Here is a 20,790-nt window from a genome sequence, read left to right on the forward strand (position 1 = left end):
ATATGATGGTTGTAATGTTCCAGGATCATGTGATCCCCTTTTGCAATCTTCTGACAAGCAAAGTCAATGGGGTAGCCAGATTCACTGAACAATTGTCTGAATCACTTAACAACTGCTGTGGTTCACTTAACAATTATGACAAGATACGTCATAAAATAGGGCAAAATTCACTTAACAAATGTCTCAGCAACAGAAACTTGGGGCTTAGTTGTGGTCACAAGGACTACCTGTATTAAGTATGCAGCATTTGGCAGAGGAACATTTAAATTTTAATCTGCATTTTTCTTTGGTCATTTTGTCAAAGAATGCAATAAGATTGGCATGATCCGCTTTTGACAAACTCATGATGGCTACTGGTTATAACTTTGCTTGTCTCTAGGTGTTCACAGATCAGTTGCTTGAATATCTTTTTCAGGATCTCCCCAGATACCAATCCTGGAAAAAAATAATCAAGCAAGCGATCTGAAAACACCTAGAACCAAGCAAAGTCATAACCATAAGCCAATATGGGCTTCTCAAAAATATAGCATGCCAGACAAATCTTATTGGGTATGTCTACTTTAATGAAAAGAAGGACTGGGGGTCACACGAGTCTTCCAATATTTGAGAGGTTGCCACAAAGAAGAGGGGGTCCATCTAATTCTCCAAAGTACCTGAAGGCAAAACAAGAAAAAAATGGATAGAGATGTAACCTAGAACCAAGAAAAAAAAAATTCCTAACAGTGAGAAGAATTTAATCAGTGGAAGGACTTCCCTCCAGAAGTTGTGAGTGCTTCAACGCTGAAGGTTTTCAGGAAAAGATTCCAGACAACCAGAGGTGGGTTTTCAGCAGGTTCTGACCAGTTCTGGAGAACCAGTAGTGGAAATTTTGAGTAGTTCGGAGAACCGGCAAATCCCACCTCTGACTGCAGATTTTACAGTATCCTTCACAGAACCGGTAGTAAAAAAAAAAAAATTTAAATCCTACCGCTGCAGACAACCATTTGTCTGAAATGGTATAGGGCAGGGGTGGGCAAACTACGGCCCACGGGCCACATCCGGCCCGTTGGTCTGTCCAATCCGGCCCGCCCTGAAAAAAATCGCTGTGCCGCGTGGCCCCAAAGCTGCAAAACAGTGTGGAGCGCTCTCGGGGTAGGAAAGAAAAGAACTTTGCAAAGGCCTCGGCTGGGAGTTCGAAATCACCTTCGAGTGCGACCTCTCCGAGGGTGAGTCCCGCCGATCCCCTTTTTTTCCAGGGCTTCCAGGCTTAAACTTTGCAAAGGCAAAGTTTGCAGGCTGGAGCGTCTTCCCGCCAAGGAGCGCGGAAGGGTTCCGCCGGCGGGCGGGCAGGCTGCTTAAACTTTGCTCGGGCGGCACTTTAAAAGCCTGCTCCCAGCACCCGAGCAACTTCCCAGCAACTTTCGGCTTCCTTTTTCCTCGCGGCGCCGCGCCTGGCCCCAAGCCGCGCGTCGGAGGGGAAACCTGGAGCGCCGCCGGTCGCCTCCTCCAAGCAGCCCGCCCGCCGGGCGGAACCCTTCCCGCTCCTCGGCGGGAAGACGCTCCCACCTGCAAACTTTGCCTGTGCAAAGTTTAAGCCTGGAAGCCCCGGAAACCCGAGCAACTTCCCAGCAACTTGCGGCTTCCTTTTTCCTCGCGGGCGCTCGCGCCTGGCCCCAAGCCACGCAGCAGAGGGGAAGCCCGGCGGGCGGGCTGCTTGGAGGAGGCTCCGGGCTTCCCCTCCGCCAGGCGCGAGCACCTGCGAGTTAAAAGGAAGCCGGCGGGCGGGCTTCTTAAACTTTGCTCGGGCGGCACTTTAAAAGCCTGCTCCCAGCACCCGAGCAACTTCCTAGCAACTTTCGGCTTCCTTTTAACTCGCGAGCGCTCGCGCCTGGCCCCGAGCCGCGCGGCGGAGGAGAAGCCCGGCGGGTGGGCGGGCTGCTTGGAGGAAGTGACCCGGCGGTGCTCCGGCAGCAGCAACAGGCAGTTCTGCCCGGGCTCCGCTCAGGTGTCCGGCTGGGGCTGTCAGGAGTTGCTACCGCCGGCGCAGCTCGCGCAGCTCCAGTCCCGCGTTGCCTTGGGAAGGAAAAGGCAAAACCAAGAGCTGCTGAGCCTGAGCCTCCGGTGCCGCTGCTCCCGTTGCAAAGCACCGCCGCGGCTCTTCCTTTTTGCCTTTCCCTTCCCGAGGCAACGCAGGACTGGAGCCGCGCGAAGCCGCGCCGGCAGTAGCAACTCCTGACTCAGGGCCTCCGAGGGAGGGGAAGGAGGAGAAGAGGGGGAACGGGGGGGGCATTCCCAAAAATCTTGTGCTGACCCGGCCCGTCTGTCAAATTTTAAAAGTCAATGTGGCCCCCGAGCCAAAAAGTTTGCCCACCCCTGGTATAGGGTCTCCTGCTTGGGTAGGGAGGTTGGACTAGAAGACCTCCAAGGTCCCTTCCAACATTTTTTCCAACATTGTTATTCTGTTACTGAATAATGTTTTGTCACTGACAAACTTTACTTGGGACACCAAACATCCATTGGTCCTGTGAACTTTTAATCCCAGGCTTCTATTTTTCTGAAACTGCTCAGAATTTCACTTAGTAGAAGAAAAGTTAAATGTTTTCCTTACTCCCATTCTTTTTGACCCTGCAGCCCTCAAGCCTGAATTCACGCAGCGACTGAAGGATGAGAAAGTGGATGAGGGCAGCAGGGTCAGATTTCGTTGTGAGGTGACAGTCCCTAAAGCCCCAGCAGAATGGCGCAAAGATGGTGTAAGGATTCATGCTGGTCCCAAATATGACATCAGACAAGATGGTGGCGTCCGTGATTTGCTCATTCATAACTTGGAACCCCAAGACAGCGGAGAGTATTCGTGCATTGTTGGAGACCAAACCACGTCTGCCACATTATCTGTGCAAGGTATATGTTTTTTTAAATTGGACTAGAACTCACAATCTCCTGGTGAATGGCTTAAAGTCATCCACCAGTTTTTATGTGTAAAGTGGACTAGAACAGCCAATGTCTTGGAGATTAGCTCAAATTCACCCAGCTGGCTTTCATGGATAAAGTGAGACTAAAACCCTCTCAGTCTCCTGGGGCTTGGCCCAAAGTCACCCAGCCAGCTTCCATGGCTAAAGTGGGACTAGAACTCCCAATCTCCCAGTTTCTAGGAGGAGGAGGTAATCAGAGAAAAATATAAAAAATTAAAATATGATGGGAATGATATGATGAAAGAGATGAAATTCATATATATATATATATATATATATATATATATATATATATATATATATATATATATATATATATATTTATATTTATATTTATATTTATATATATGGTTGGTCAATGGATATTTGATGTGTGTGTATGTGTATGTGTGTGTATGTATATGAATCTCGTCTTCCTAGAAATCGGGAGATTATGTGTGTACACACAGACACAAACACACAGACACACACCACACCACACATCAAACATCCATTGGTCCTGTATAACTAATTTTTCCCAAGATTCCATTTTTCAGAAATTGGTGAGAACTGCCACTTAATGAAAGAATTGTATTATTTTTTAACTTACTTCTGTTCATTTTGATCCTCCAGTCCAGAAGCCTGAATTCACACAGCGACTGAAGGATGAGAAAGTGGATGAGGGCACCACAGTCAGATTTCGTTGTGAGATGACAGTCCCTAAAGCTCCAGCAGAATGGCGCAAAGATGGTGCAAAAATCCATGCTGGTCCCAAATATGACATCAGACAAGATGGTGGTGTCCGTGATTTGTTCATTCATAACTTGGAACCCCAAGACAGTGGAGAGTATTCGTGCATTGTTGGAGACCAAACCACGTCTGCCACATTATCTGTGCAAGGTATGTGTTTTTTAAATTGGATTAGAACTCACAATCTCCTGGTGACTGGCCTAAATTCAGCCAGCCAACTCTCAGTGTCTTGGAAGGTAGCTCAAATTTACCTAGCTGGCTTTCATAGATAAAGTGAGACCAAAACCCACTCAGTCTCCTGGTGCTTGGTCCAAAGTCACCCAGCCAGCTCCCATGGCTAAAGTGGGACTAGAACTCCTACTCTCCCAGTTTCTACGAGGAGGAGGTAAACAGAGCAAAATATAAAAATTAAAATATGATGGGAATGATAAGATGAAAGAGATGAAATTCATGTATGTATGTATGTATGTATGTATGTATGTATGTATGTATGTATGTATGTATGGTATTCAGCTTTGTTCGGGTATCTTCCCACATCATTATAGTTTGGCAGAATCTCATCTGGCATCATCAGGCTTCTGTATAGTGTTCATCTGTGAGTCAGACTTTCACAGCTGTTTCTGTTTTAAATTTGGTGCTAGCCTACTGCTATGCCAGAATGGTTTTTTTCTTCATCCTGATTGGTTGGGAGTCTTGGTCTGTGTTTATTGGTCTTGGAGTTTGCTGTGTTCTGCTTGATTGGTGTTTCTAATATTTTCTGTCTGTTTTGTAGCTTTTTTTGTCTTGATTGGCTGGCAACATTGTGTTTCCTGTATTGGAGGCTTTTAGTGTGGCTTGGCTCCAAGTAAACGGACGGCTATCATTTATTAGGAAGCTAGGTTTCATCTGGGTGCCTGGTTGGGGTATATACATATTACATGTATGGTGTTCGGCTTGGTTGGGTATTTTCCCACGTCATTGTAGTTCTTTTAAAGTTGTAGCAACGTTTCAGCAGAATCTCATCTGCCATCATCAGGCTTCTGTATTGTGTCCGTCTGTGGGTCAGACTTTTACAGTGGTTTCAGATTTAAATTTGGGGCAGCCTATTGCTGTGCCAGAATGGTTTTTTCTTCATCCTGATTGGTTGGGAGTCTTGGTCTGTGTTTATTGGTCTCGGAGTTTGCTGTGTTCTGCTTGATGGGTGTCTCTGATATCTTCTGTCTGTTTTTGGCTCTTTTTGTATCTTGATTGGCTGGCAGCATTGTGTTACTTTAATGGAGGCCTTTAGTGCAGCTTGGCTTCGGGTAAATGGACGGCTATCATTAGTTAGGAAGCTGGGTTTCATCTGGGTGCCTGGTTGGGGTGTGTTTGAGCTGGAGGTATCAGGGGGATCTGTTTGTGCCCAGGTGTTTGCCTGGCTTGTGGTGTGGAGATTTTTTTGTTTGTGAGTGCAGGCTTCCAAATGATTGACAGCCTGGTGGAATCATCTCTTCTGTTCATGCTTTCTGGTCTTTTTCAATCTCTATGGCTTCTCTGATGACTCTGTGGCTAGGGTTTTCCATAGTGGCCAGGGTTTTGGTGCCATTGAAGTTGATGCTATGACCTGTAGCTTCCATGTGTTGGACTAGTGAGGAAGTGTGTTCCAGCTTTTTGACTGCATTTTTGTGTTCATCCAGGCGGGTACTTATTCTTCTATTGGTCTGTCCAATGTATGTGGCCGGGCATGATGCACAGGGGACTTCGTATATGCCTTGGTTTTCCAGGTCAATTTTATCTTTGGGGTTGCTAAGGATGGCTGCTATTTTTCTGTCTGTTTTGAAGGCAGTCCTGATGTGATGTCTGTGTAGTACCTTACTAATTTTGTCTGTAGTACCTCTTATGTAGGGCAGGACAGCTGTTCCATAGGTCTGTTCATCTTCTGGGTCTCTATTATGTTTCAGTGTGTTTTTGTGGATCAAGCTGGTGATTTTGCTTTTGTGGAAGCCGTTGGCTGTCAGTACTTTAGTCAGGGTGCATAGTTCAGCCTTAATGTGTGTCTTGTCCAACCAAACGCCTGGCATACCACATACCACTGGTATACCACAGCAATAAATCTCACAAGGTCATCACACAACCCATTACCCAAGCTGTTACTACACAGGAGGCTAATCGAAAAGAGATCAAAACACAAACGACCCAGGAGATTACAACGCAAGACCCAGGATACCACAACAAAAGAACTCACAAGCCCATCACACAACCCATTACCCAAGCCGTTAAAACACAAGAGGCTAACGACCCAGGAGATGACAGCACAAGATCCAGGATATCTCTACAACAAAAGGCCATTACACAGCCCATTATACCAATATCAACTCCATCAACCAATCAAGAGGCTGCAGCACAGCCAACCAGCCCAGCACACCATCCCCCACCACTTGTATATATAGAGATGGCAGCTCCGGTCACACACTGCTTGCACTGACACTAAGCCGAAAGCACCAGCCTGAAGATGGCGAGTGGGACCTCGCCGAAACGTTGCCTAGATACTTTGAATCTTACGCGGAGAAAACCGAATAACCAAAGATCACATACAAATACCATGAGAACCTCAGAAAACTTATATATATATATATATATATATATATATATATATATATATATATATATATATATATATATATATATATATATATATATATATATATTTTCTGAGGTTCTCGCGGTATTTGTATGTGATCTTTGGTTATTCGGTTTCTCCCGCGTAAGATTGGAAGTATCAAGGCAACGTTTCGATGAAGTCTCATTCATCATCTTCAGGCTTCTGTCTTCAACTCTGTGCTTCTCAGAATGATGTGAGCTTGCAGCTGCTTCTTCCTTTTAACTGCTAGTGGGGGTGTGACTTGATTGGGTGGGGGCTTGGCTGTGTTCTGATTGGGAGGGGTGTGTGTTCTGATTGGTTGGGGGTTTGGCTGTGTTCTGATTGGTTGGGGGGTTGGCCATGTTCTGATTGGCTGGAGGTGTGTTCTGTTCAGGTGGGGGCTTGGTTGTGCTCAGGTTGGTCTTAGTTACTGGGGGATTTGAGCTGGTGAGCTGTGATCTTGCTGTTTGGCTTCGAGTTCGTGGTCGTGCTGCATCTTCATGGTGGGGGTCAGTTCGCTTCATGTATGGCTCAGAGGGGTTTGAAGTGGGTAGTGATGCAGCTGCAGTGCGGCTTCTGGTCTGTGGTCGTGTCTCATCTTCTGTGTGGGTGTGAGTCTGCTTTTTACGTGGAAGTGTGGTGGTGGCATCTTGTGTGACCCTTGTGGGTGTGGGTCTGGTGTCATTCATCATGTTAGGTACTCGTCTGTTCATGAGGGCGGGTTTCCAAATGGCTGGTAAGCGGGAGGTGTCATCTCTTTTATTCATGCTGTGTGGGCGTTTTTCTATCTCTATGGCTTCTCTGATTATTCTGTTATTGAAGTGTTCAGTTTTGGCGATAGTTCTGGTATTTTTAAAGTCAATCTCATGTCCTGTGGCTTTGAGGTGTTGGACCAGGGAAGAGGTTGGTTCTTCTTTTTTGATTGAGTTCTTATGTTCTTCAACGCTTCTCACCAGCTCAAATCCCCCAGTAACTAAGACCAACCTGAGCACAACCAAGCCCCCACCTGAACAGAACACACCTCCAGCCAATCAGAACATGGCCAACCCCCCAACCAATCAGAACACAGCCAAACCCCCAACCAATCAGAACACACCCCCACCCAATCAGAACACAGCCAAGCCCCCACCCAATCAAGTCACACCCCCACTAGCAGTTAAAAGGAAGAAGCAGCTGCAAGCTCACATCATTCTGAGAAGCACAGAGTTGAAGACAGAAGCCTGAAGATGATGAATGAGACTTCATCGAAACGTTGCCTTGATACTTCCAATCTTACGCGGGAGAAAACCCGAATAACCAAAGATCCACATACAAATACCTGAGAACCTCAGAAAATATATATATATATATATTTTTCTGAGGTTCTCGGGTATTTGTATGTGGATCTTTGGTTATTCGGTTTTCTCCAGCGCAAGATTGGAAGTATCTAGGCAACGTTCGATGAAGTCTCATTCATCATCTTCAGGCTTCTGTCTTCAACTCTGTGCTTCACTCTGCCATCCTCAAACCCAAACTATGGTTAAGATACATCGATGACACATTCGTGATTTGGCCCCATGGACAAGAAAACCTAAACAATTTCCTAACACACCTAAACAGCGCACACCCCAAAATCAAGTTCACCATGGAAACAGAAACAAACAAACAACTACCATTCCTAGATGTACTAATCTACAAAAAAACAGATGGCACACTAGGACACACCATATACCAGAAGAAAACCCACACCAACCGCTACCTCAACGCCCAATCCCACCACCACCCAGCACAGATAAACTCCGTGGCTAAAACACTAATTACCAGAACCAAACGCCTGGCAGACAAGACACACATTAAGACTGAACTATGCACCCTGACTAAAGTACTGACAGCCAACGGCTTCCACAAAAGCAAAATCACCAGCTTGATCCACAAAAACACACTGAAACATAATAGAGACCCAGAAGATGAACAGACCTATGGAACAGCTGTCCTGCCCTACATAAGAGGTACTACAGACAAAATTAGTAAGGTACTACACAGACATCACATCAGGACTGCCTTCAAAACAGACAGAAAAATAGCAGCCATCCTTAGCAACCCCAAAGATAAAATTGACCTGGAAAACCAAGGCATATCGAAGTCCCCTGTGCATCATGCCCGGCCACATACATTGGACAGACCAATAGAAGAATAAGCACCCGCCTGGATGAACACAAAAATGCAGTCAAAAAGCTGGAACACACTTCCTCACTAGTCCAACACATGGAAGCCACAGGTCATAGCATCAACTTCAATGGCACCAAAACCCTGGCCACTATAGAAAACCCTAATCACAGAATCATCAGAGAAGTCATAGAGATTGAAAAAGACCAGAAAGCATGAATAGAAGAGATGATTCCACCAGGCTGTCAATCATTTGGAAGCCTGCACTCACAAACAAAAAAATCTCCACACCACAAGCCAGGCAAACACCTGGGCACAAACAGATCCCCCTGATACCTCCAGCTCAAACACATCCCAACCAGGCACCCAGATGAAACCCAGCTTCCTAACTAATGATAGCCGTCCATTTACCCAAGCCAAGCTGCACTAAAGACCTCCATTAAAGCAACACAATGCTGCCAGCCAATCAAGATACAAAAGAGCCAAAAAACAGACAGAAGATATTAGAGACACCAATCAAGCAGAACACAGCAAACTCCGAGACCAATAAACACAGACCAAGACTCCCAACCAATCAGGATGAAGAAAAAACCATTCTGGCACAGCAATAGGCTGCCCCAAATTCAAATCTGAAACCACTGTAAAAGTCTGACTCACAGACGGACACAATACAGAAGCCTGATGATGGCAGATGAGATTCTGCTGAAACGTTGCTACAACTTTAAAAGAACTACAATGACGTGGGAAAATACCGAACCAAGCCGAACACCATATATATATATATATATATATATATATATATATATATATATATATATATATATATATATATATATATATATATATATATATATATATATATATATATATATATATATATATATATATATATATATATATATATATATATATATATATATATATATATATATATATTCTTAAGTTTTAGCGGTACTTACATGTATGGCAGTCAGCTTTGTTCGGGTATTTTCCCACGTCATTGTAGTTGTGCTTTTAAAGTTGTAGCAACGTTGGCAGAATCTCATCTGCCATCATCAGGCTTCTGTCCCACTTGCCATCCTCAGGCTGGTGCTTTTGGCTTAGTGCCAGTGCAAGCAGTGTGTGATCGGAGCTGCCGTCTCTCTATAAATACTGGTGGTGGGGGCTGGTGTGCTGGGCTGGTTGGCTGTGCTGCTGCCTCTTGATTGGTTGATGGAGTTGATGTTGGTATAATGGGCTCTGTCCAGAAAACTCAGGAAATTACACCACAAGAACTCAAGAAGTTGCAACACGCCAAATGACCCAGGATATCACAGCACAAGACCAAGGACACCACAGCAATAAGTCTCACAAGGTCATCACACAATCCATTACCCAAGCAGTTACGACACAGGAAGCTAATGGAAAAAAAGGCTGTGAAAGTCTGACTCACAGACAAACAAAATACAGAAGCCTGATGATGGCAGATGAGATTCTGCCGAAACGTTGCTACAACTTTAAAAGCACAACTATAATGACGTGGGAAAATACCCGAACAAAGCTGAATATATATATATATTTATTTATTTATATATATGTATATATATGTATATATATGTATATGTATATGTGTACATGTACATGTATATGTATAGTGGTGTGTATATATGTATGTATATATATATATGTATATATATATGTATATATATATATATGTATATGTATATGTATATGTCTATATATATATATATATATATATATATATATATATATATATATATATATATATATATATATATATATATATATATTTGTTTTCTTAAGTTTTCGCGGGTACTTACATGTATGGTGTTCGGCTTGGTTCTATGGTGGTTTGACATTGAAATGAGACACAGGGAACTGTCTCTGAGAAAAATGCCAACCCTGAGAGAACTCAGGTAGCAGTATTTATTGAGAAAAAACACAAGCAAAATATACAGTATGCATATTCAGAAAACAATGACCTCAACAGGAGATTACTTCACCAGCATGAGAACACACAATCTTGGAAAGTCCCAGATGTTACCTTGCTAGGATGAGATCATATAGCCACGGAAAGTCTCATGGGAAAGTTTGGAAAGTCCCATGAGAAAGCACAACTGTGTATCTTGTACCTTGAACTTTCACCCATTTTCCTATTCCTTCTAAACTGGCAGAATCAAAACAGAATGAGGCACTCTGAGCAAAGATACTCCTACCCCCACCAAGAATGCCCACATCTTCCTAGACTTACTGCTAGTTATACAAAGGCCTTACAGAAAATGATAAAATGATCAATAGGTTATATTACCACATTCCCTCCTTTTTTATTTATTCAAAGATAGGGGGTGTTTTAGTGGCATAGTACACAGTTCCCTCATGACCTGATCCCTCACGCCGGAAGACTGAGGTACACATTTGTAATAGATTAGGAATACATTGAATAAAACAACATAATAAGATACATATAGCAATAATAATAACAACCCCTTGCAATAAGGAGCGAAACCATGATCCATCAGGAAGCCAGGACCACAAACTGTCCCAGAATGATGCATTAAACCCATCGGCTCCAGATTGATGCTGAGCAATACGATCTTCCATGTCCTGAACAGTTTTTGTAATGTTTGGCTCATAATTATGTATAAAAACACAACAATATGAATGAATTAAAGCACAAACTCCTCCTTGGGCAGCTAACATAATATCTAAAGCATATCGATTTTGCAAAGTAACTTTACGAATTTCAGACATTTCTACATTAATCATCTTAATATTCTTTATAGTATCATTAAACATAGCAACAGTAAAATTATTTAAAATATGAATATCCCTATAGTTCATAGCAATTCCCAAAGGCGGGATAAGACCTCGAGAAATTTGTGTCCATAGATTACCTCCCATGGTTAGGATCTGGAATTGCTCTGTTGTAGCACAAGACAACTGTTTTCTCCAGGTTGCATTCTTTATTAAATCTTTTTCCTCAAAAGGCACTCCATGCAATGTTAGTCCTTCTCCCACTCTCCCAGGAAGGTGCATACACAACCAACAATTGGTGATGTTCAAGTTTTTGGCAGTTGAGCGCAAATCTTTAATGTAATTATTATCGGTCCACAAATCATCGCCCAAATCTCCGGCACGCTGAACATGCTGTCGCTGCTCTCTCCGCACCCGAGCAGCCCAGGACAGATTAGGCAGAATCAGCAGGATCAGGAACCACAGATGCGCCATCCTGCTGTTCCGAAACTTCCTTCACAGGTGCCTGCGAATGATCAGGCCGAACACACCGACCAGGAACCCAACAAATTTGACCAAGATGTTCAACTGCTGCATAACCACGTCCCCACGTTATCAGCTCAGCAGAAACCCATGCTGGATCTGGAAGGAACCGCACCAACACCCGAAGTCTCACCGCATCTGTAGAAGGAGAAGAAAAATGCCTGCTGCGCAGGGGGGTTACCAGACAAATTTAAAAAATTTAAAGTATATAAAGCTAGATTTAATTGATCTTGAATCGCCGGAAGCCCCAGGAGCTTCCCTCCTTTTTTATTTAATTTAGTCAACATGGTCTTGAGCGTGGCATTTAAGCAACAAAACACACATTCACACGCTGCTCCAAACATCCTTGTAAAAGCAAAAGCAATCTTAAAATATCAGGTGATATTCCAGGAGACAAATAAGAACCTGCTACAAAGGGTAACAAATTATACACATACAATGAATCCACTATTAAATTAAAATCCTGATTGTGAAAATTTTGAAAAGCCAAAACTACAGCAGCAAGTTCTGCCTGCTGGGCAGACTGCTGCTCTGAAGTCACTTTTGTATGCCAAATTCCAGATTTATCTTTCCAAACACAAGCACCAAAAACTTTCCCTCCATCAGTAAAAACTGTAGGAGCATCTGATATGCCCAATGGTATCCTTTCTTACATTTTGGGCATACTGATTTAGAGACGAACACCCTGTCCCATTGATCTCTTATTCTGCTGACTTTGACCTCCTCCAGGAGCCCGACATTGCGCTTTAAAATGTCCAGGCTTCCCACAATTGAAACAATTCCCCTTTTGAGCATGTCCTGTTTGTAAAGCCAGAGCTAAAGTTTCCATGTTAAAAGACTGACTCCCAACCTTCCTACATGCATTAATCAAATCTGCGATTTCTCTCTCTCCACTTGCTACCAGTGGATTTAAAATCTTTTGCAATCTGTGTTAGCTTGTTCTACTGCTAACTTAAAAGCAACTCTTTCTGGGCGAATTGATTATCAATTTGTCTTTCAATAGCCAATTTCAGTCTGCTAATGAAATTTTCATAGGGTTCATTGTTCCCTTGTTTGATGTTAGTAAAGGTCTTCTCACCACCTTCGCCGTCAGGGAGAGACCCTATGGCTTGAAAAAATTATTTGTGGGAGAAGAATGAACCCTTCCTCAGGCATACCATCTCTCTGTTGTTCCACTGTTGTAAAATTACCAGCTCCGTAAAGCTGATCTGGGGTAACATTTGCTGTTCCCCTCTGGACTGCCAGCTGTCTCCATTTCTGATCTAACACCAAATATTGAGCTGGAGTTAAAATCATATTCAACAGAGCTTTCCAGTCAGCCGGAATCATTTTATTTCCATAACCAACTGCTTCTAACAATGCCTGAGTATATGGCGTTCTAACACCATATTCTTTTGCTGCTTGCTTAACTTCCCTCAAAATTCTGAGCTGTAAAGGCTTCCACTCCTGCTGCGGATTTAATGCAGCATCCATGACAATTTCCACTGGATTAAGTTGAACTTCTACTCCAAACTCCACCAAATCATCTCCTGATAATTCCCCTCTATTCTTTGCTTCTTGAATAGCTGCAGTAACTGCATCCACCTGAACCCTTAAAGGTAAACTCTTATCCTCTGACAAAGTATTTCTAGCGCCAGACAGTCCCCCAGATTTATCTGGAGGTGCCGTCGGCGGCAACAAACGTACCGCATGGTAAAGCGGCAAACCTTCTTCGGGGGGGTGATAGGAGCGGTTGTTCATAAGTAGCTAACGCATCCATAATCACTCTCCAGGTTAACAAAATTGAAGAAGGGGCACGAGGTTCCTCGTGCAAAAATTTCCCTATCTTTTTCCAGGACTCTACTTTAATACTACCTCCCTCCGGATATGACTTAATATTTTTCCAAACATACTGTAGTAAGTCCTCAATTTCTTTCTTTCCTACAGCACAACCCCTACTGCCAATTCCAAACCCAAAACTATTCCCAATGATCCCTCTCAATTCCCTGATGTGCTCTTTCTGAGCCTTCGAGAGATCTCCCCCATACTCACGAAAAGAATCTATCTTCGTCCAGCGAAGAAGATGAGGGCCCAGTCGACGTCCGCGACGATGAGTATAGGATGCGGGAAACGTATAGCCTTCCAAGCTATCACGTCGGGGTCACCATTTATGGTGGTTTGACATTGAAATGAGACACAGGGAACTGTCTCTGAGAAAAATGCCAACCCTGAGAGAACTCAGGTAGCAGTATTTATTGAGAAAAAACACAAGCAAAATATACAGTATGCATATTCAGAAAACAATGACCTCAACAGGAGATTACTTCACCAGCATGAGAACACACAATCTTGGAAAGTCCCAGATGTTACCTTGCTAGGATGAGATCATATAGCCACGGAAAGTCTCATGGGAAAGTTTGGAAAGTCCCATGAGAAAGCACAACTGTGTATCTTGTACCTTGAACTTTCACCCATTTTCCTATTCCTTCTAAACTGGCAGAATCAAAACAGAATGAGGCACTCTGAGCAAAGATACTCCTACCCCCCACCAAGAATGCCCACATCTTCCTAGACTTACTGCTAGTTATACAAAGGCCTTACAGAAAATGATAAAATGATCAATAGGTTATATTACCACAGGTTCGGGTATTTTCCCACGTCATTGTAGTTCTTTTAAAGTTGTATATATATGTATGTATAGGTATATGTGTGTGTATATATATATACACACACACACACACACACACACACACACACACACACGCTATACTGGTATATATATATGGTTGGTCAATGGATATTTGATGTGTGTGTATGTGTATGTGTGTATATGTATATGTACCTCGTTCTCCTAGAAACTGGGAGATTATGTACACACACACACACCACACCACACCACACCACACATCAAACATCCATTGGTCCTGTACAACCAGTTTTTCCCAAGATTCCATTTTTCAGAAATTGGTAAGAACTGCCACTTAATTAAAGAATTGTATTATTTTTTAACTTACTTCTGTTCATTTTGATCCTCCAGTCCAGAAGCCTGAATTCACACAGCGACTGAAGGATGAGAAAGTGGATGAGGGCACCACAGTCAGATTTCGTTGTGAGGTGACAGTCCCTAAAGCCCCAGCAGAATGGCGCAAAGATGGTGCAAAAATCCATGCTGGTCCCAAATATGACATCAGACAAGATGGTGGCGTCCATGATTTGCTCATTCATAACTTGGAACCCGAAGACAGTGGAGAGTATTCGTGCATTGTTGGAGACCAAACCACGTCTGCCACATTATCTGTGCAAGGTATGTGTTTTTTAAATTGGATTAGAACTCACAATCTCCTGGTGACTGGCCTAAATTCAGCCAGCCAACTCTCAGTGTCTTGGAAGGTAGCTCAAATTTACCTAGCTGGCTTTAATAGATAAAGTGAGACCAAAACCCACTCAGTCTCCTGGTGCTTGGTCCAAAGTCACCCAGCCAGCTCCCATGGCTAAAGTGGGACTAGAACTCCTACTCTCCCAGTTTCTACGAGGAGGAGGTAAACAGAGCAAAATATAAAAAATTAAACTATGATGGGAATGATAAGATGAAAGAGATGAAATTCATGTATGTATGTATGTATGTATGTATGTATGTATGTATGTATGTATGTATGTATGTATGGTATTCAGCTTTGTTCGGGTATTTTCCCACATCATTATAGTTGTGCTTTTAAAGTTGTAGCAACTTTTTGGCAGAATCTCATCTGGCATCATCAGGCTTCTGTATTGTGTTTGTCTGTGAGTCAGACTTTCACAGCCGTTTCTGTTTTAAATTTGGTGCTAGCCTACTGCTATGCCAGAATGGTTTTTTTCTTCATCCTGATTGGTTGGGAGTCTTGGTCTGTGTTTATTGGTATGGAGTTTGCTGTGTTCTGCTTGATTGATGTTTCTAATATTTTCTGTCTGTTTTGTAGCTTTTTTTGTCTTGATTGGCTGGCAACATTGTGTTTCCTGTATTGGAGGCTTTTAGTGTGGCTTGGCTCCAAGTAAACGGACGGCTATCATTTATTAGGAAGCTAGGTTTCATCTGGATGCCTGGTTGGGGTATATACATATTAATACCTGCGAAAACTTAAGAAAACATATCTATATTGGTATGTGTGTGTGTGTGTATGGCATTCGGCTTTGTTCGGGTATTTTCCCACGTCATTGTAGTTGTTCTTTTAAAGTTGTAGCAACGTTTCAGCAGAATCTCATCTGCCATGCCTGATGATGGCAGATGAGATTCTGCTGAACGTCTTACTAACTTTAAAGAACAACTACAATGATGGGAAAATACCCGAACAAAGCCAAATGCCATACATGTAAGTACCAGCAAAACTTAAGAAAACATATATATATTGGTGTGTGTGTGTGTGTGTGTGTGTGTGTGTGTGTGTGTGTATATATATATATATATATATATATATATATATATATATATATATATATATATATATATATATATATATTTAAGTTTTCATGGGCACTTATATGTATGGCATTCAGCTTTGTTCGGGTATTTTCCCACGTCATTGTAGTTGTGCTTTTAAAGTTGTAGCAACGTTTCGGCAGAATCTCATCTGCCATCATCAGGCTTCTGTCCCACTTGCCATCCTCAGGCTGGTGCTTTTGGCTTAGTGCCAGTGCAAGCAGTGTGTGATCGGAGCTGCCGTCTCTCTATAAATACTGGTGGTGGGGGCTGGTGTGCTGGGCTGGTTGGCTGTGCTGCTGCCTCTTGATTGGTTGATGGAGTTGATGTTGGTATAATGGGCTGTGTGATGGCCTTGTGAGTTTTGTTGTGGAGATAGCCTGGATCTTGTGCTGTAATCTCCTGGGTCGTTTGTTTTGTAGTGATCTTTTTTCCATTAGCCTCTTGTGTTTTAACGGCTTGGGTAATGGGTTGTGTGATGGGCTTGCGAGTTCTTTAGTTGTGGTATCCTGGGTCCTGTGTTGTAATCTCCTGGGTCGTTTGTGTTTTGATCTCCTTTCCATTAGCCTCTGGAAGCCTCCAGACATCTGGAAGCTAGCCCTCACCAACAAATGAGTCCTAGCCATGAAAACCAACACCAGACCCGACACCACACGGGACACCACTGCCTATCCCCCTCATCAGACCCAGGCCCAAGCCCATCCTATAAACGAAGGACAACCACCATCCAGAAAGCAGACCTCGGCTGCCTCGCCAGCTGTCGCACCCCCCGACCCCAAAACCAAACAAGCTGACACATGCCAAGAACACAGACCCAGACCCCAAACTCGAAGCCAGACTAAAACCCAGAATGCTACATCACAGCCACCCGCTCAGGATATCACATCAGAAAACTCAGGAAATTACACCACAAGAACTCAAGAAGTTGCAACACGCCAAATGACCCAGGATATCACAGCACAAGACCAAGGACACCACAGCAATAAGTCTCACAAGGTCATCACACAATCCATTACCCAAGCAGTTACGACACAGGAAGCTAATGGAAAAAAAGGCTGTGAAAGTCTGACTCACAGACAAACACAATACAGAAGCCTGATGATGGCAGATGAGATTCTGCCGAAACGTTGCTACAACTTTAAAAAGCACAACTATAATGACGTGGGAAAATACCCGAACAAAGCTGAATATCATATATATATATATATATATATATATATATATATATATATATATATATATATATGTATGTATGTATGTATGTATGTATGTATGTATGTATGTATGTATATATGTATATATGTATATATGTATATATGTATATATGTGTATGTGCATGTGCATGTGTACGTGTACATGTACATGTACATGTATATGTATACTGGTGTGTATATATGTATGTATGTATATATATATATGTATAGGTATATATATATGTATAGGTATATGTGTGTGTGTGTGTGTGTGTATATATATATATATATATATATATATATATATATATATATATATATATATATATATATATACACACACACACACACACACACACACACACACACACACACTATACTGGTATATATATATGGTTGGTCAATGGGTATTTGATGTGTGTGTATGTGTATGTGTGTATATGTATATGTACCTCTTTCTCCTAGAAACTGGGAGATTATGTACACACACACACACCACACCACACCACACATCAAACATCCATTGGTCCTGTACAACCAATTTTTCCCAAGATTCCATTTTTCAGAAATTGGTGAGAACTGCCACTTAATTAAAGAATTGTATTTTTTTTTAACTTACTTCTGTTCATTTTGATCCTCCAGTCCAGAAGCCTGAATTCACACAGCGACTGAAGGATGAGAAAGTGGATGAGGGCACCACAGTCAGATTTCGTTGTGAGGTGACAGTCCCTAAAGCTCCAGCAGAATGGCGCAAAGATGGTGCAAAAATCCATGCTGGTCCCAAATATGACATCAGACAAGATGGTGGCGTCCATGATTTGCTCATTCATAACTTGGAACCCCAAGACAGCGGAGAGTATTCGTGCATTGTTGGAGACCAAACCACGTCTGCCACATTATCTGTGCAAGGTATATGCTTTTTTATAAAGTGGTTCTGTCAGGGAATTGCACAGCTGGTGTCCAAATGGAGTCAGAGAGGCTGGCATGAACTTGTTGTTTGATATAAGCAAATACATTTTAGATCAATATAGTCTAATACAGTCTAATATAGCAAAGTAGTTTGTCAGGCAAACAGGAACATAATAAGGTAAATCAACACAGCAGGAACTGTTGTGAACTAAAGAAATGTATTTAATAAAGATTCATTTGCATGGCAGGATCGTAATCCTGCACTTCCTATTGGCCCATATAATGGCAAGTTATGATTGGTTCATTCCGAGCAATCTGACTGGCTGTTGGCGGGCCGCGCCAAGATTCAAACGCTACAACACTATCCATTGGTTATCCGGATAGCAGCTTACTCTATAAAAGAGTGACTGCTAGCCGGGTTTTTTTTGTCTCTGTTATGCTTGTGAATAAAGAGCTGAAGTTCACGGTTTACAGTCTGGTCTCCGTTCATTAAACCCATGCCTCAAACCTAACAGGAACATTCTGTTGCTAAACAATTAATTAACTAATTTGCGCACATTTTTAGAATCATTTTACTGTGAATATTGCAGTTGTTAAATGACTCTATTGATTTTGCTCCCATTGATCCCATTTATTTTGCTTGTCAGAAACTTGTTGGGAAGGTCTCAAATGGTGATCACACGAACCAGGGATACTGCAACCATCGTAAATATATGCCTATTGTCACGCACCCAAATTTTGATCATACTGTGTGATGTAATGGTCATAAGTGCAAGGACCAGACATGAGTCACTTTTTCAATGCTGTTGTAAATTTGTATGGTTGCTAAATGAATGTTTGTAAGTCAAGGACTCCCTGTAATTTTGTTAATACAGAAAGAGAGAGGGGAGGGAGGAGAGAGGGAGAGAAAGAGAGTTGTTAAGTGAGTTGTGCCCAATCTTAAGAAGATTTTTTTTGTCATCTTTGTGATGCAATTCATTGCAGTTGTTAAATGAATCAGGCGGTTGTTAAGTGAATCTGGACACACGATTCGGTTGTTAAGTGAATCCCTGTTGACTTTGCTTTTCAGAAGCTGGCTAGGAAGGTTAAAAATGGGGATTCTGCAGCTGTCATAAATACGTGCCAGTTTCATCAGCAGAAGTTTTAAAGAAGAGACTGGACAGCCATTTGTTTGGAATGGGATAGGATTCCTGCTCGAGCAGGGGATTGGATTAGAAGGGAGGGATTCCACTGGAAGGGACTCCCTTCCCATCGTATTATACCCTATTCTATGACTTATATATGAATCTCATCTATCTCATCTAAGGGCCACATTGCTTTCAGGAATGTCTATGAAATGTATAATATTTTGCAACTAACAGTACTTCTTGGGGCATACAAACATCCATTGGTCCTACATAACCAACTTTTCCCAGCATTTATTTTTCAGAAATTGGTGCGAACTGCCACTTAATGAAAGAATTGTATTTTTTTAATAAAATAAATAAATCTGTCATTTCTGCCATCATTTTGACCCCACAGCCCTCAAGCCTGAATTTGTACAGCGCCTGAAGGATGAGAAAGTGGATGAGGGCAGTACGGTCAAATTTCACTGTGAGGTGACAGTCCCTAAAGCCGCAGCAGAATGGTGTAAAGATGGTGTAAGGATTCATGCTAGTCCCAAATATGACATCAGACAAGATGGTGGCGTCCGTGATTTACTCATTCGTAACTTGGAACCCCAAGACAGCGGAAAGTATTCGTGCATTGTTGGAGACCAAACTACATCTGCCACATTATCTGTGCAAGGTATGTGTTTTTTAAAGCAGACTGGAACTCACCATCACTTGGAAGTTGGCTCAAAGTCACCCAGCCAGCTTTCATGGCTAATGCAAGACTAGAACTCCCAATTTCCCAAATGGCGATCACATGAGCCTGGGACACCCAACCATTGTAAATCCATGCCAATTGCCAAGACTACAAGTTTTGATCATGTGACTGTGGGGATGCTGCAATGGTCATAAGACAAGGACCAGATTGCAAAGTACTTTTTTCAGGGCTGTTGTAATTTTGGACGGTTACTAAATGACGTTGAGGAGTCCCTGTATTTTAATGATTTAGTATGGATTTAATTGAACGGAGGTCTGCTTCTCCCTTAGCTTTTCAACATTTAATTAAGTAGACGATGCTTGAGGAAGGAAGAGTTGAATTTTTAATCTGCATATTTTTGAATGCAGCATTGCATAATATACTGTACATTTCCAAATCAATCTGTGGAATTTTCTCTGGAGACCCCTTCAGCAGTAAAAGACATTACAGGTAGTCCTTGACTTACAGCCATTCACTTAGTCACTGTTCAAAGTTACAATGGTGCTGAAAAAAGGCACTTATTACCATTTTTCACACTTACAACTGTTGCAGCATCCCCTTGGTCACATGATCAAAATTCAGCCGCTTGGCAACTGACATGTATTTATGACGATTGCAGATTTATGTGGTTGCCTTTTGAGACCTTCTGAGTAAAATCAATGGAGAGGCCAGATTCACTTTATAACCATGTTACTAACCTAATAAGTGCAG

The 20,790-nt window shown here is 42.4% G+C and overlaps 1 protein-coding gene across 3 annotated transcripts in view; it reads left to right on the top strand.

Moving 5' to 3' along the window:
* Nucleotides 1-20,790, top strand: part of OBSCN (obscurin, cytoskeletal calmodulin and titin-interacting RhoGEF) — a 257,509-nt gene that overhangs the window by 89,990 nt on the left and 146,729 nt on the right. For all 3 annotated transcript variants that reach the window (XM_087947096.1, XM_087947097.1, XM_087947098.1), the window contains 5 exons: nucleotides 2,611-2,877; nucleotides 3,561-3,827; nucleotides 14,714-14,980; nucleotides 17,965-18,231; nucleotides 19,753-20,019. In XM_087947096.1, the coding sequence (XP_087803222.1) occupies nucleotides 2,611-2,877; nucleotides 3,561-3,827; nucleotides 14,714-14,980; nucleotides 17,965-18,231; nucleotides 19,753-20,019 (1,335 nt within the window). The remainder of the gene's footprint in view (nucleotides 1-2,610; nucleotides 2,878-3,560; nucleotides 3,828-14,713; nucleotides 14,981-17,964; nucleotides 18,232-19,752; nucleotides 20,020-20,790) is intronic.

Source organism: Notechis scutatus, chromosome Z, assembly GCF_049901735.1.
Source record: "Notechis scutatus isolate UNSWTSFEM ecotype Mainland chromosome Z, rNotScu1.2, whole genome shotgun sequence".
In the NCBI taxonomy this organism is placed as follows: domain Eukaryota; kingdom Metazoa; phylum Chordata; class Lepidosauria; order Squamata; family Elapidae; genus Notechis; species Notechis scutatus.